This window comes from Diplotaxodon limnothrissa, linkage group LG7 (assembly GCF_057381915.1).
Source record: "Diplotaxodon limnothrissa isolate DT_005_m linkage group LG7, D_limnothrissa_male_GT1.1, whole genome shotgun sequence".
Lineage (NCBI taxonomy): Eukaryota > Metazoa > Chordata > Actinopteri > Cichliformes > Cichlidae > Diplotaxodon > Diplotaxodon limnothrissa.
Genome location: NC_140602.1, coordinates 47,999,319 through 48,014,826, shown reverse-complemented (window position 1 = coordinate 48,014,826; position 15,508 = coordinate 47,999,319). Strand labels below are relative to the sequence as shown.

Genomic DNA, 15,508 nt, shown 5'->3' with positions numbered 1-15,508 from the left:
CACACCGGTGGTTCGATAAAAGGATCGCCTGATGCCAAATGAGAGAGGTGAATGGCTAACTTCGTGTAAGATGGGTTTTACTTGATTTGATCGCTGGATGGCGCCAAGATCACACGACAGAGTCTGCGCAGTCAGCCCACGTGTTGGGAGCTTCCTTGTTGAAGCGTTGTCTTCGTCAACAAGCTGAACGAGCTGGTTTGAAGTGTTTCTAAACTATGGATGAGTTACCTGCGGACCTAAGAGAGTTCCTCCTGAATCACCCCTTTCTTCAGCTCACAGGCGGTAAAAAGGTTAGCGAGCAGATTTCTCCACGTCACACGTGCACTTCGTGTGAGCTGATGCTAACCTGCAAATTGATCTAGCACGAGCCAGGTGTTCAGATGTTGTGATTGCTAAAGAGTGCTCAACAGCGGTGTGCAATACTGCCATTTATTGTGTCGATCAGATAACAAGTTAATACAGAGCCAGTGTCGCTGATACTTGGAACTTATAAAGGCAGCTTATCCCAGCGTGTCGTGATTTATGATAAGAATTATCATCAATTTAACACAATGAGCTACATACTGATCTTAGAGGACAGAAAGAAAGTATCGATCATTTTGGACTCGTGTCAGTACCAGTGTTGGTATCAATGCTAGCGATATTTGGATTGATCCACCGACCTCTGCTGACCAAAACATTAAATCCAATAAAAACAGCCTATTCATACCTTCGATTTTGTACTTTTTCAGATCAAATGTACTCTAAATGGCCACGAGATTCCCTGCAAATTGGCCGAGCTGCAGAAGTTCACTGAGGGGAAGAAATATGAGAAACTGAGTGCTGCAGCAGAGTTCAACTACAGCCAGTATGAGCCGCACATCGTGCCAAGCACAAAGCAACCGTAAGGACATGTTTGCTTGCCCAACAAGTTATTTTAGTAACTACAGCTGAGTAATTTTGTGATGCCATATAGATCAAAGTGGATCCTCTGATGTAATGTATGTATTTTGTTTGTGCTCTAGCAATCAGCTCTTCTGTAAGCTGACCCTTCGGCATCTCAACCGGCAGCCGCACCACGTCTTAAGGCACGTCAACGGAAAACGCTTCAAGAAAGCCCTCTCTAAATGTCAGTGCATCACTTATCTCTCCATGTGCACCTCTCCTGTAGTGTAAAGATTCAGGATGTTACTCATCTCAGCAGTCAGACTTCTTGTGTGATAGCCATCTCTCAGGAAGGAAAGCAAAGCTATCTGATGAGCTTATTCATTTGTTAGCACTTTTTTGCATATACCAATCGTGCTTAATTTGCTCAGACCAATGTAGTCTGACATATTTGGCAATTTAATTTATTTTTTGGTGAGCTTACAGTAGTAAGATTCTGCTAATTCTATTCTTCTGCAAAGAATCAAAGTTTAAATTGCATAACGGGAAGGAAACAATACCACAATCTGTCATTTGTTACATAAATAAATAATCAGAAGGTGAGAAAATGTCAGTAAATACAGACTTGATATATGAGTATGCATAAAACACTGAGGGTATGGGTTGTTGTATAGTTACACTGTGAATGTGATGGCTAACACAACTGCCTTATGCCTTCTCTAGATGAAGAATGTGTGAAGCAGGGGATTGAATTCATTCCAACCAGACTGACGCAGAAAAGGCCCAGAAACACTGAAGAGGAGGGCAGTCGAGGAAACCCTTCCAAGCATTCAAGCAGCACGTGGGAACCCTCATCCAGTGATGATGGTCATAGTGACTCTGAGGACAGCATGAGCGACCTCTACCCCCGTCAGTATCTCCCATCTACACACATTAGATTCATTTGACCACTGATTTCAGGAGAAGCACACTGTCCATCGGAAGAACCAATATTAGTCAGGATAATTGTCGAGTTTTACATGACTGGTTCTCCATTGAATCCACATATAATGGCACAGATTAGTGAAACTCTTGTAGCGGGCCTGTTTTACTGCTCTGTAACACCATGTATTTGTCCACAGCCTCCATATTCACTTTGAAAAACCAAGCAGAAGAAAGTATGGAGGACGGAAGGAAAGAGGAGGAAGATGACTTTCAGACAGATGAGGATGAAGAAATGGAGGTTGAAAAACAGGCGGTGCAGAAACGCAAAAAGGTCTGTGGAATAATATACATTCGCCTGACACTTTATTAGGTACACTTACCGAGCTTATTCCCCTTTTGCCTTTGGAACGGCCTTAATTGTTCATGGTATAGATTCTCAATGTGCCGGAAACCTTCCTCAGTGATTTTGGTCCATCTTGACATGATAGCATCACATAGTTGCTGCACATTTGTGATGTGAATGTTCTGGTCAACCAAGTTCCAAGGATGCTCTGTTGAGTTGAGATCTGGTGACTTTGGAGGCGGTTTGAGTACAGTGAACTCATTGTCATGTTCAGTTTAAAATGATTTCAGCTTTGTGACGTGGTTTGTTATCCTGCTGAAATCAGCCATCAGAAGATGGGTACACTGTGGTCATAAAGGGATGGACATGGTTAGCGTGGTACTTAATTTGTCCTATGGGGCCCATAGTGTGCATAGAAAATTTCCTACACCACCACCAGCCTGAACTGTTGAGGCAGGATGGGTCTACTTTCATGCTGTTTATGCTATTTGTCTTTTTCTCTTTCAGGCTCAGGGTGGTGGATTTCACAAGAAACAAAGAAATAACAGCTGGAGATCAAGCAAAATGAAAAAGAAACACAGAAAAGCCCAAAATGGAAAGTAAAATCCAAACCCCCATATGAAGAGTATTTTTATATACCCTGCCACGACATCTAGTTTGGAGTGTTATTCCTGTGTCAGAATCAGCCTGTGACCCTTCAACATCTATTACGCGAGGATGTTTTTGGTTCCTGAGTTCCACTGGTCCAACAAAGGCTGATTTACATGATGCATAGAAAATGTGTTTAAAAGTTCCTTTGGACTGGATAAGGTGTGTTTTCTGGTTTGCATTCAACTGCACTAGTGTAAAATATAACTCGGTTTGAATTTGCAAGAACTGTCTGTCTTTTTAAAAAAAACATTTACTCCAATTTTTAACCTAAAAAATGCTTCAAATTATTCTGTTAGGTTTCCAACTTGATATCATACGACAAACTTCAGCAACTACACACAACACATCTGCATCTTTTCCACGAGAACGGAGATTTATCTGACCATCGAGATCTGATTTTACTGGTTGTTGTGCACTGAGGATGCAAACTTTTCTTCAACACAGATTTGCAGCTAAAGATGGAAAATGAAACATTTCCGCTCACAGTTTTTTATATGACTTTTAAGGAAGCGAGAACAGATCTTGTTCTAGTGCTGCAATAAGCTTCACCAATGATGGACTGTTGTTGCTCTATATGGAGCACCACAATAAGCTTTAATCCATCTCATTTAATGTACAGTTTAGTTTTAGAGTTTTTACAAAATTTAACAGCAAAGAATCAGGGGTCTTATTGTTAATTTCCCTCTGTACTGTGGTACTGAAGGTTAGGAATCTGGTTATCGATGAGCCACACAGGTGTATTATCACCAAGATGTTGAAAATTCATAATCGTAAGTCTCTTGCATATGATCTCATTCACCAGGACAGCTGCCTGTCAGCCATTGTCCGTACAGTAAAATTCAGAGAACTTGATTGAAACTGATTGTTTCTTTAAATGGTGCCTTTGTTCAGTGGCTGATACTATTGTGATTTGTCGAAGGCATGGCTGATCTGCTGTAATCTTAGTGTAAATAAAGTAATTTGAACCTTACATGTACATCTAAAGTCATGGTCCGAAGTTTACATATATTCATCGAGGACTTGAGTTGGGTAAACAAGTTCGAATTTGTTTTGGATTTTCTCTAATCCACATAGGGCTGTATACCACACAGGGGTATACATACAGGCTCAATTAGATACATAAAGTCAGTTGATAGTATTGAAATAAGTGGTACTAAAGGTTCATCTGTTTAGTGATCATGATGGACTAAAACTGGTAGTATCTGAATAAGGAGGATTTCTTTGACATTCACTGGATTTAACCAATACTCAGAACAATGGGACTGTCTAAGGTCTAAGAAGGATAGCTGTAGATTTACACAAGTTGGGACGGTCTCCTGAAGCCATTTTAAACAACTGCAGATTTGAGGATCATCAGTTCAGACAACTGTATGTTAATATAACTTATTCAAATGTGTCACTACTTTAACAAAAAAAACCTGCAAAGATTTGTTTTAGAGGGGTAAAGGTGAAGCTTCCAAAACTAAGAAGACTGTACCAGCTGTCAAGCATGTTGATAGTAGCACTGTGCTCTGGGGCTGTTTTGCGGCCAGTGGTACTGGTACATTGCACAAAGTGGATGGAATAATGAAGGACTACCTCCAAATAACTTCACTTCAAAACCAAACAGTTGAAATTTGGACAACGATCCCTAACACACATCAAAGCTGGTTTTTGAATGGATGAAGCAGGTTAACGTTAAAGTTCTGGATTTGCCTTGCTAAAGACTCAAACTCAAAAACATTTGTTCATTTGCCTGGAAACCAACCAATTTAAATGAAGTCTTAATAATTGTGTCTAATTGTGTCAGCAAAAGTGGTTAGAACCTGTTAATGGTTACCAGATAAGATAAAACTTGCTAAGGAACATTTAACCAAATATTATTTGGGGAGTACGTATTCTGCCTGTATATTTAGTAGAAAAAAATCCCAAATAAATTCAAACTTGTGCAGCCATTTCTTGTTTTTTTGTTTTGTTTTGTTTTGTTTTGTTTAAAGAAAAATATTGAAGATGTATGCTGTACAAACATTAATTCCACTCTGGGTAAAGAATAGTTCAAAGAGATCAAAAACAAAACTTCCCATGACATTCATGCTCATCATGAGTGTATGTAAACCTCTGACCACAACTTTACCATACGTGACTGTTAATATCTCACAGGAGATGACGGCTCACTGTATGATCTCACTATTAAAATAATTAAATAGCCTTTAAAGCCACTAGATTATGCCTAAACTAAAATGGTCTTTTACAGACCTGTCAAATTTATATCCAGAACTGCATCAGTTTGTTCGGGTGCCACCGAAAATACGGCAGAACATCTGAAAACAAGATAAAACAAAAAATCCCAATATATATTACTATTTTTCTTTTAATTATCTACTAAACAAATTGGTTTAAATATAATTTCTCTGACGGTTACTTAAACTTTGCTTAGTGTTGAAATTAAGTGTAATAAAATTGTTTAACTCAGTTTACATTGTATAGATTAGTAGTATTTTAAATATGTTATCTTTTTACAGACCCTATTAGACAGTTTACATACAAACTATAACCATATCTCTAAAAGATTAATTATCAGAAAGAAATTTTAAAAGCACAGAGGTATGACTGTCTAAGGGAAACGGTCTAACTAACAGGTTATAGTGATATTAACATCAGGTGGGTTTGGGGCTGTAAAGCAGCGCTTGTTTACTTGTGTACAGCCGTAAACAATGCCCAGCGGCGACCCGGAGGACCCCGTACGGATCGGTATACGTGGCACACCGCGGTTGCAGTGCCATGTAGGGGGGCTCGCTCCGTCTCGCTCGTCAAATCGCGGGGCATTGTGGGGCGGAGGCGGCCTTTCTCTGAGTCCAGGCAGTCGGGAAATCTTCAAGTAAATAACGTTAACAGTGGCAGGAACAGAGCGAACACAGCTTGCGGAAAAAAAACCCAACGCACCGAAGCCGTGTTGCGCCGAGCCTTAAACATTACAGCTGGTAAAATTACACGAATATGGGGCAGGAGGATCTTATGAACACCGCTGAAGACGTGGCAGACCAGGTAACTTGATTTTTTCCCCGCACAGCAGCTCACACTGCTAACCGCTGCTAGCAGGTTAGCTGCTAACTAGTTTGTCCAGAATGAAGTTAACCGTTTCCTCTTGTCGTCTGTCGGCTACTCTTTCTGCGTTCCTGCCGACGGCTTCAACTCTTGTTTTAATTTGGGTGACAAATGCTGGAGATGCCTGTCATGTGTGTCGGGATGGGTTTGATAGCAATATTGAGTCACACCGACCAGATGAAACTGGTAGCTAAATTGACTAAGAAAGAGCTGGGTGACAGGAGCACATTTGGTTGTTCCTTCATTGTGTCAGTTATTCGGCTTGCTTCTAGCCACACGGGTTATTAACATTATTATGTTGCCAGACTGCTGTTGTGAAATCACTTATGATGGCTCCAAAGTTGTGGGCTAACCCTAACACGTTACTCAGTTAGCACTCTTAGTGCTTAGCACCGCTGATATTTTCTCTATTACACCGGCCGCATCTGTGCTTCTATACCTTGCTTTGGCTTTTCTGTTATTTATATTCATGTGATTACAACCAACTTGGCATGAGCTGACGCCAAGATAAGCGTTCAGGTAGCCTCCTGACCCTTGTTTTGTAACCACTGGGGACCATCCTCTCCACGTATGTGGTTTTATATCTTCCTTGTTCCTTCAAAACGTTGAGCTCTCTGTGCTGTAGGTTACTGGTCTCACGTTTTTGCAAAGCAGAGCACAGATAAAGAAGCTCAAAGTAATCAAATATCATGGAGCCAGTTCTGCATACGTTTACGACCCTTCGTGTTGACTGAACTCAGTCCAAATCCCAGAAAATGTTCCCTAATTTCATAACGCCTGATTGATTTATATTTGGCCATCACGAGTGCTGTGAAAGATTACATGGGAAAAGTACACACCATCTGATTTGTTTGCCTTGTAGGAGGCTCACTGAAGCTCAATGCAAGGGGCACATCCCTCACTAATGAGTACTGAGCTAGCATTTTACCCAGACTTAACACTTCGAAAGAGTGTATTTCTGTGCTGTTGCAGCAACCTTTGGGCTTGTTAGGATTGGCTCCAAGTTGGCCCATTCATGTCTCGCACAGCAGTCAGAGTGAGAGTTGGTGGATGCTGATAGGCTGCTGAGATCTGACTGTGCTGATGTGGACTGCTGGATAGGCGGGCCAGAGGGCAGGCCATTTCTGCTCTCCTGTGTGACTAGTGTCTGGGAAGTACATGAATTCTTCTTGAGAGAAGAGCCTCAGTTACTTAATTTGTGTTTTGTTTAAATGTTCATCACATTTTGTCTTTGAAGAAATACTTTTTAGTTGAACAAAGCTGTGCTGTGTTGAAATATCTATCAGTAATTCTGCTATTTGCATGTATGAGACTCTCACACCTTTTGAAGTTAGTTTGATTAGCTTTGTTTTATTAGATGCTCAACCAGATTGATTAATGAGGCAAGAACATCATATAGAGCAGGGGTATCCCCACAGCTATAACATGTGCTCTTACCAGTAGCAGTTTATATAAAGAGATCAAATTAATATTGAACAAACTTGAGTTCAGCTTATTTGTGTGACGCTTCGAACCAGTCCCAGTTTCTCACATAGCCCCTTGAGATAATTGATTGCCCAACCCTGATATAGAGTGTAACATCTTCATCTTTTATTTAATGTTTTTTGGAGTGCTGATTATAGAAAAATATTGCTAGTGATTTTTGGCATACTATCACACTAATCTTTAAAAAAAAAATTACAACCAGCCTTCCACAGTCTGGAGGGGACTAAATTTTGTGTGGCACAATAAATGTTTTGTCTTGATTATCTTATTATAATAACCATTCCCAGATGAAATTCAATTAGTTGCGCAGCTCTAATTAGACAGTGGTGTGTTTGACTGTTAGCAGGTAAGTATATATTTATTTAAAGAGCCTTTAGGGAACTTTTTAGTGGATTTTAAGGCTTGGTGACATTGAATTATATTTATACAATATAGCATAATCAAAATTACCTCTTTCCATCCCTCTTCAGACCTTGTCAGTCATTTTTCCTCTCTTTCCCAGTTCCTGCGGGTAACCAAACAGTACCTGCCCCACCTGGCTCGTCTGTGTCTCATCAGCACCTTCCTCGAAGATGGCATCCGCATGTGGTTCCAGTGGAATGAGCAGCGAGACTACATTGAGGCAACCTGGAACTGTGGCTACTTTCTCGCTACATGCTTTGTGCTGCTTAACCTCATCGGACAGCTCGGTGAGTAAACGGGAGCAGTCCTAATTAAAATTGCCAAACAAATCTAGGTGACATCTTTAATGTTAGCTCTTTGATGAGATAAATAAAAATAGTTTAGTTCATGTATTGAAACTACGAGTGAAGCAGGAAGCATCAGTACAGTATTTGTTCAGCATGAACTGTTACTTCCCAGTGTACACCATTCTAATTAGGCATAACTTCAATACCCCTGCAAAACATGTTCCTTCATGAACTCTATAATGTTCACTTTTGTGGTAGCTGTTGTAGAGAGGGTTTGATTTAAGCATCTGGTTACTCTAGAGTCTAGAGTAACCAGATGCTTAAATCAAACCCTCTAGAGTCTAGACCTTTGATACATATTGTGGACAAATTCAACGAGGACTGACTTAAAAACAGAAAAACACGTTTTTATGATGCAAAAAAGATCATGATAGAATTACTTCGATAGCATTAGTTTCAGGCATCAGTCAAGTAGACCTAGAGACCAGTCGCCAACACCCTGGCAATCGACCTGAATTCACAAAGCAAAGGCCAGCAACTACTTGCCAGCCAGAGAATATAGTTTTTCTCTAGAGTGTTTCTCAGTAATGGACTCGTTCTTGTATAGTGCTTTTTTTTTTTTTACTCTACTACTCAAAGTGTTTGAATCATGTCTCATTCACCCATTCAGAGCCATTCATACAAACACTTTGTTTTTGTCTAAGTTCTTTATATCTAACAGTGACTCAGCAACTTGCAGTTCAATGTCTTTAAATTCTGATAATGGTTAAATCCAGCCAGGGATTGAACCACCAACCTTCCAATGAGTGGAAGGCCTGCTGTACCTCCTGAGCCTGGACCTCCATGACTACAGCTTTAGCATTTGATTTTAGGCAGCTTCCAACTAGGCATTATTTTCTTTTGCAGAGTACTATAGTAGGTTTGGATGCTTTCTGGTTCAGTATAAGTCTTATTTATTTAATACTGGGCTTTGGCGCAGCCACACAGGTCATTTCTTTCCACCTCCCTTTACGATAGTTTGTCCTTTTGATTGGCTGCACCTTCGCAAACAGAAGATCTGAGCAGCAGATGACTGGGGCTTCTGTGCTAACAGGCAGTGTACCTGCAGTGTTCAAATTAAGCATGTCTGTACTCTTTGACATCACACATGAAAATAAAAATTTTGCATAACTGAGCACTTGATAAGCCTGAGGCCTTGACTCACAGGGATTATTTGTAAATTGCACATGCACACACAACTCTTGCAGGAAGTCATAAACAGTGTGAGCAAAATGTATGTGTCCCACATTTTGTCTGTCTGCTGCTCATCTACCTCCACCTCACACTATCCCAAACATCCTTATCTATCACACTGACCCTCTACATCCATCCTGACCCTCCCTTGAGGATTTCATCTTTTCCTTTAACATCCTTTTTGTAATATATCCACTATCCCTCCACTGCACATGCCCAAGCCATCTAAGCCTCACCCTTCTAACAGCAAAGTTAATCTAACACAAATATGTAATATAATCCTATTGATAAAGCACTGCAAATTATGGTTTATGATTGCATTTTGCAACGTAAAGAGAAGAACGGACCATATGAGAAGCATTCAAGGCTTAACTCTTCTTATTGTCCCTGCCCAAACAGGTGGTTGTGTCCTCATCCTCAGTAGAAATTTTGTACAGTATGCCTGCTTTGGACTATTTGGGATCATAGCGCTACAGGTGAGAACAGTCGTATTATATTTCCTTTCTTTTTATGTCACTGTGTCTAATCTGAATGTTGTGGTTTTTTTCCCCACCAGACGGTTGCATACAGCATTTTATGGGACCTTAAATTTTTGATGAGGTAGGTGTCACTAGGTGCTGAACTGAAACACAACTTTAATATCATGCATGACAAAATCAAACTTCAAACAAAAGCAGCCATCACTTTTTACTGACATGTTGTTTCAATTCAAGTTTGCTCACGAGTGATGAAGCAGAAGCGGATGCTTTTTGTGGTGCCTTCTGATAACATTTTCATTTAACTTGAATTAGAACTAGTTTAATCAATAAGGGAAAAAAATATAGTGTAGGATTGCAGGAATAGAAAGTCTAATCTCCTCGTAGTGGCATTATATCAGAATACATCACCGTTTCCAAACAGACACCAACACTTAGGATTACCGTAATTACTGTGGAGAAGACCTGTGATTTAGATTTAAACACCATCAGGCTGGATGAATCATGGGTCTCTGGAGAAATCTGTTAAATATAGTGCCACGTTTGTCTGTTTATGCATTTTGTGGGCATTTAATTCATGTCAGGAGAGAGTTGTAGTATAATGTAGTAAATCAGCTCTATAATTAACAGAAAAATAGTCAAATTTGATAGCTGAAACATTTGTGTTATTCAGAATAAAATATAAAAACATTCTCGCCATACAAGTAGGCATAAGTTAATGGAGTAGTTCCCTTACCCTGCTAATTAAACAACAATCGGATTGTCACCATTTGACAAGTTAAGAGGGATGGCTTTTTTCTGCTCATTTGAGGACACTGTTCAAAAATAACTGTCCTCTCTCCTCTTCAAGAAACCTGGCCCTTGGAGGTGGTCTGCTGCTGCTACTGGCTGAATCTCGTTCAGAAGGAAAAAGCATGTTTGCTGGAGTCCCCTCCATGGGAGAGAGTTCACCGAAGCAGTACATGCAGCTGGGCGGTCGAGTACTCTTGGTGCTCATGTTCATGACCCTGTTACACTTCGACTCCAGCTTCTTCTCTGTGAGTTCAGACACAATCAAATACCCATACGTTCTCCAGCCGCTTCATACAGATGGTTTTCCTGTCATTAAAAATAGTTTTATTGCAATAGCCTTGAATTAACTATACATTAAGTCTCATGTCATACTACCACGACAGGTGATCAAGATGATACATATTATATTTATATGCATTTCTAAATAACGCAGGAACCATACTGACTGGTTTGCATCTAAACCATGTTTTAAACGTCACATCAGAAATCTTAAAATGACTGCTAGACAATGTTCCCTCTAATTTTTCATGTGTCCGAGCGAACACACAAACTCCCTGAGCGGTCCCTTGGACCACTGTGAGCAACAGCAGACGTGTGCACTGTGGTCACGCCAGCATCAAATCCATCCAAGTTACATGGTTTATTAAAATAATCAAATTACAGCATTTACATTTATGTTAGACTACTTTTAATTAACTGCTTTAGCCCACTTACAATGAAAAAAAAAAATCTTGTTCATGACCTGTGTAGAATGGTAACACTATTAGAAGTAAAAATAACTTCAACTCCAATTTTGAAAACACAATTTTCTATTTTTCTTTTATTTTTTGTTATAAAGCTCCGACTTGTATTATGAGTCTGTGGTCTGGGAGAGAGTCCTGTAACTCTCTGTCTGCAAAACACAGTACATAATGACCAATGTTGGGCAATCCATTATATAGTTACTACTTCAAAAAAGTTACTGAGCTTTGCAAACAAAGTTTTTTGGGTTTTTTTTGCAGCTGTTTACCTAAAAATGCAGCCAAGGCGTTTTTGTTTTTTTTTGTTTGTTTGTTGTTGTTTTTTAAATAAACATTTCAAACTATTTACAGAACAATCAGCTGTTCTGCATCAAATTTGATGCCACACAAATGATTTGTGCCACTCCAAAAAATAATTTCTGTCCACTATGAGATAAAGGAGAACAACAGCCTGATGCCTGCAGGCCCGACAACAGGAGATGTATCACTCCTGTAACACCTGTAACATTCAGCAGTCGCCTCATTGTTCTGACACACACAACAAAACTATTGACTACACTACACACTAACTACACAAGATTTGCGCTAAACGTCTCAAAACACAGCCGTCACTCCTAAAACTTCCCCCTCCCTAAACATCTAAATGCCATGTTGCCATATCATTTTTTTGATTGGTCGACATGGTACATTTTCCCACCAATAGGAGGGGGGGGGGGTTTCTGGTTTTGGTTTTGTTCACAGGCGGAGAATGCTTTCGAGCGTTTTCCTTATAAAATGCCATTTTTACCGTTTCTTCCCGCAGTAAATGTAAACAACGATAGTATTCAGGAAGAAAACCAAACATTGCATATATTTTTATCATAACTCTGGTTTTACGTGGCCTATCAACACAATTTAAAAACTGGTATAAAGTCCACACTTTTTCCATCAATTGTTCTGTCTGTCCTGCTCACATCTCCAATGGTTGTCCACGTTGTCATTAACGTGGCTTCACTCCCCATCAGCCACGCCGCTTTGCTAGCTAAAACACCGGTGTCGGCACATAAGGACGCTGTCATAGCCTGTCAACGACGTCGATTAGCTGCGTATATATGAGTGTGAATCACGTGATCAGCTAGACTATGGGATAAGGTGGCATCGTTCTATTCCTATACTGGAGCAGCCAGTCACTTACTGACTAACACTGCAAAACAGAGTTGTTAACGTATTTACTTTAATTTCAATTCAGGTTAGATTTTTTTTTTTTTTTTTTTTTGTGTGTGTGCAAAGACCGTGCCAGCAGTGTGCAATTGCGCACGCGCGCAGCTTAGAGGGAACATTGCTGCTAGATATTTACTTAATCTTTACACGTTACTATTGATCAACTAAATACAAGTGGTAACATGTACGTTTCTGTAAATAATATGACCAAAGATTCACAATAAAATGTGTCCAAATAGTCGGATATTACACAGTAATGAACATTATATTCATTATGCACACAATTGTACGGTATTTTATTTACATTTGTGTCACATATCATTTTAGTTCATTATCCTCTATAGAGAATGGTATTTGTGGTGAACTCAGATTTGCTCAAAGGTCACACAGTCATCACAGTCAACACTCAGTCTCTGTTTGCTCAGCTTTTATTGTCATGATGCCATAAATGTGTAATCAACACGCTGCAAAAGAGGTCATGAAAGAGCGTGCATTTATACTCACTGTACTTTAATTTCACTTATTTTTTTCTGAGATTTAATGTTATCATTAACATTGCCTCAAATTGCAGATTTTCCTCATGTCTCACAGTCTAATTACGTGCTTCATGTGAATCAGGGGGTTCTCACCTGGATTTAAAGAAACGTTTTATTCTATTGTGCGATACTTTCAGCTTCTCCCTTAAGCTTTGACTGTACTTTATGAACCAGCAACAGTGATGTAAATTTTGTCATATGACCGTAATGGTAAATGGCCTGTATTTGTATAGCGCTTTACTTAGTCCCTATGGACCCCAAAGTGCTTTACACTACATACAGTCATCCACCCATTCACATACACATTCACACACTGGTGATGGCAAGCTACATTGTAGCCACAGCTGCCCTGGGGCGCACTGACAGAGGCAGTAAGGATGAAGGTCTGTGCGGGTGTCCAGCTGTCAGCCTGTCTTGTTTTGTTTTGTTGTACTCCTCCGCATCAAATTTACTTTAAAATGTCCCAACTATGCATGCACCCAGGCACTGGACTAAGTATAACAGAAAAGACTACTCAGCCATCATGTCTTCAGCTGTGTATGTCGATGCCCACAACAGAGTTTAATCAAGCCTTTATTTCTCAAGGGGCTGCCACAGCGGATGGATCCGCATATTTGATTTGGTCCAAATTTTATGCCAGATGCCCTTCCTAATGCAATCGTCCCATTTATCTGGGGGCTGACACTAAGACTACACTGCTTTGTAACTCCCCCCAAGGCAAGGGGTCTCAAACTGAGGCCAATGTGTTAACCACTGGCTGTGATTAAGTCTTAAATAACTAAAGCCCAAGGTGTACTTTAAAGTTTTAGGGTGGTATATATGATTTGCTCTAAGTAGATTAAAAGTGTCCTGTAGCCTTTTTTTGTTGTTCTTCAAACTCTGTCCTAGTAGTATAAATATTAATAAATCAGAAATATTAAGTAAATGCTTAATAACATGGGCTCATCCCTCAGATTTACACCACAGATTGCAATCCTCATGATTTTCATATGAACTCGCCTTCTTCCACAGATACTGCAGAACATGGTGGGGACAGCTCTCATCATCCTGGTGGCCATTGGTTTCAAAACCAAGTTAGCAGCACTGACCCTCGTAGTGTGGCTTCTGGCTATCAACTTCTACTTCAACGCTTTCTGGACCATCCCCGCCTACAAGCCCATGCACGACTTCCTCAAGTATGACTTCTTCCAGACCACGTCAGTCATTGGAGGCCTGCTGCTGGTGGTGGCTCTTGGGCCTGGTGGAGTGTCCATGGATGAGAAAAAGAAAGAGTGGTAGGCATATGAAGCACAGCATCACTAACTTCCCCTGCCAGCTGGGACAAAAGACCCTCCCCCTCCAGTTCACCAGGGTACATAGTTGTTGTTTTTTTGTTTTTGTTTTTTTGTTTTTTAAAAATTTGTTTGCTAAATCCAGAGACGCCACCTCAGCCATCATCGGACTTTTTTTCTTTCCCCACCTGCTGATTTAGGTTTTTTTTAAATTAGTGTTTTTTTTGTTGTTGTTTTTTTAACTTCCTTTTCTCGTGACGGCAATGATAAACGCCCGTGTAGTTCAGAGTGCAAACAACCCCCAAAAACCAGTGAATAGCAAATGGAGGAAAAGATTGATCTATTCTGTGAAGAAGAAAAGGGTTTATTTTACAGGTGTTACATGTTTAGTTAGAACTGGTTAACTGCAGCAGTTTTGGGTTTCCAGTGGATGGCGACCTTTCCCGACCATTGCATCGTTGCCGCCTGGGAACTTGGTATTGATTGAAAACAATTTTGCTCTCCAGGTTTGTTTTTTCCCCCGTTAGCCACTCTTGTCTCTCTTCCATCCGCACCATCAGTCTCAATAGACTGATGACTCCTGTTCGTGGGGAGTCAAAACCGGGTGGGATGTTGCATATTGTATACTAAGTGTTGGATTGCAGTTGTGTTTTTTTCAACACAGATATTAGCTCCAGGACTTGTTAATGGGCACTTTGTACTGTATGTCTTTGGCAAATGCCTAACTAGTGAACTGTTATACAATCGGAGATAAAAGCAGGGGGGGAGACTCATCGTTTGTGAAACACCATATTCTGCGACCTAGGAAAAGCAAAGAGGACTAAGCAGAGTCACTAGCCACCTGGACTTTGTCTTTGCTCAGTGTTTTTTGCCCTGTGTAAGGAAAATCTAAAAAAAAAAAAAAAAATCTGTGTATTAATTTTCAGAAGTTTATATTGTATTTTTGATCATCTTTTGTTTTGTTTTTTCTTTTGATTTTGAAATTTCATGGCGAAGAAATAAATATTCAAAAATATAAAGACACTGGCTCAGTCAGTTTTTAACAGTTATATTCTTATAAACTGGCAAATAAAGCCAAATGAATGTAAATCCTCCTTTAACAAAGTTGTGAAGTTTAAGCCTCTCCTCAGAAAACTGTAATAAGAAGTTGTTTGGACATAACCATAAAAGCATCAGTTGTTTTTGAAGTGATAAACTTTGAGTAAATACTGACCTCTGCT

At 39.9% G+C, this 15,508-nt stretch overlaps 2 protein-coding genes across 2 annotated transcripts; both read left to right on the top strand.

Moving 5' to 3' along the window:
- The first annotated feature begins 145 nt into the window (after positions 1–145).
- On the top strand, positions 146–2,985 carry surf2 (surfeit 2). Its single transcript, XM_085358308.1, has 6 exons — positions 146–290; positions 732–883; positions 1,005–1,108; positions 1,588–1,773; positions 1,986–2,119; positions 2,639–2,985. The coding sequence occupies exons 1-6, from the start codon at positions 216–218 to the stop codon at positions 2,732–2,734; spliced, it is 747 nt and encodes a 248-aa protein (XP_085214434.1). The 5' UTR covers positions 146–215; the 3' UTR covers positions 2,735–2,985.
- Positions 2,986–5,563: 2,578 nt separating this feature from the next.
- surf4 (surfeit 4) lies at positions 5,564–15,276 on the top strand. Its single transcript, XM_085358306.1, has 6 exons — positions 5,564–5,806; positions 7,854–8,040; positions 9,673–9,749; positions 9,830–9,873; positions 10,600–10,786; positions 14,029–15,276. The coding sequence occupies exons 1-6, from the start codon at positions 5,759–5,761 to the stop codon at positions 14,293–14,295; spliced, it is 810 nt and encodes a 269-aa protein (XP_085214432.1). The 5' UTR covers positions 5,564–5,758; the 3' UTR covers positions 14,296–15,276.
- The last annotated feature ends 232 nt before the right edge of the window (positions 15,277–15,508 follow it).

Coding starts and splice junctions, on each gene's coding strand:
- surf2 (XM_085358308.1), top strand. CDS start 216: ATGGATGAGTTACCTGCGGACCTAAGAGAGTTCCTCCTGAATCACCCC. Junction 291..731: donor AGCTCACAGGCGGTAAAAAG/GTTAGCGAGCAG, acceptor GTACTTTTTCAG/ATCAAATGTACTCTAAATGG. Junction 1,109..1,587: donor CAAGAAAGCCCTCTCTAAAT/GTCAGTGCATCA, acceptor TGCCTTCTCTAG/ATGAAGAATGTGTGAAGCAG.
- surf4 (XM_085358306.1), top strand. CDS start 5,759: ATGGGGCAGGAGGATCTTATGAACACCGCTGAAGACGTGGCAGACCAG. Junction 5,807..7,853: donor CTGAAGACGTGGCAGACCAG/GTAACTTGATTT, acceptor TCTCTTTCCCAG/TTCCTGCGGGTAACCAAACA. Junction 10,787..14,028: donor TCGACTCCAGCTTCTTCTCT/GTGAGTTCAGAC, acceptor CTTCTTCCACAG/ATACTGCAGAACATGGTGGG.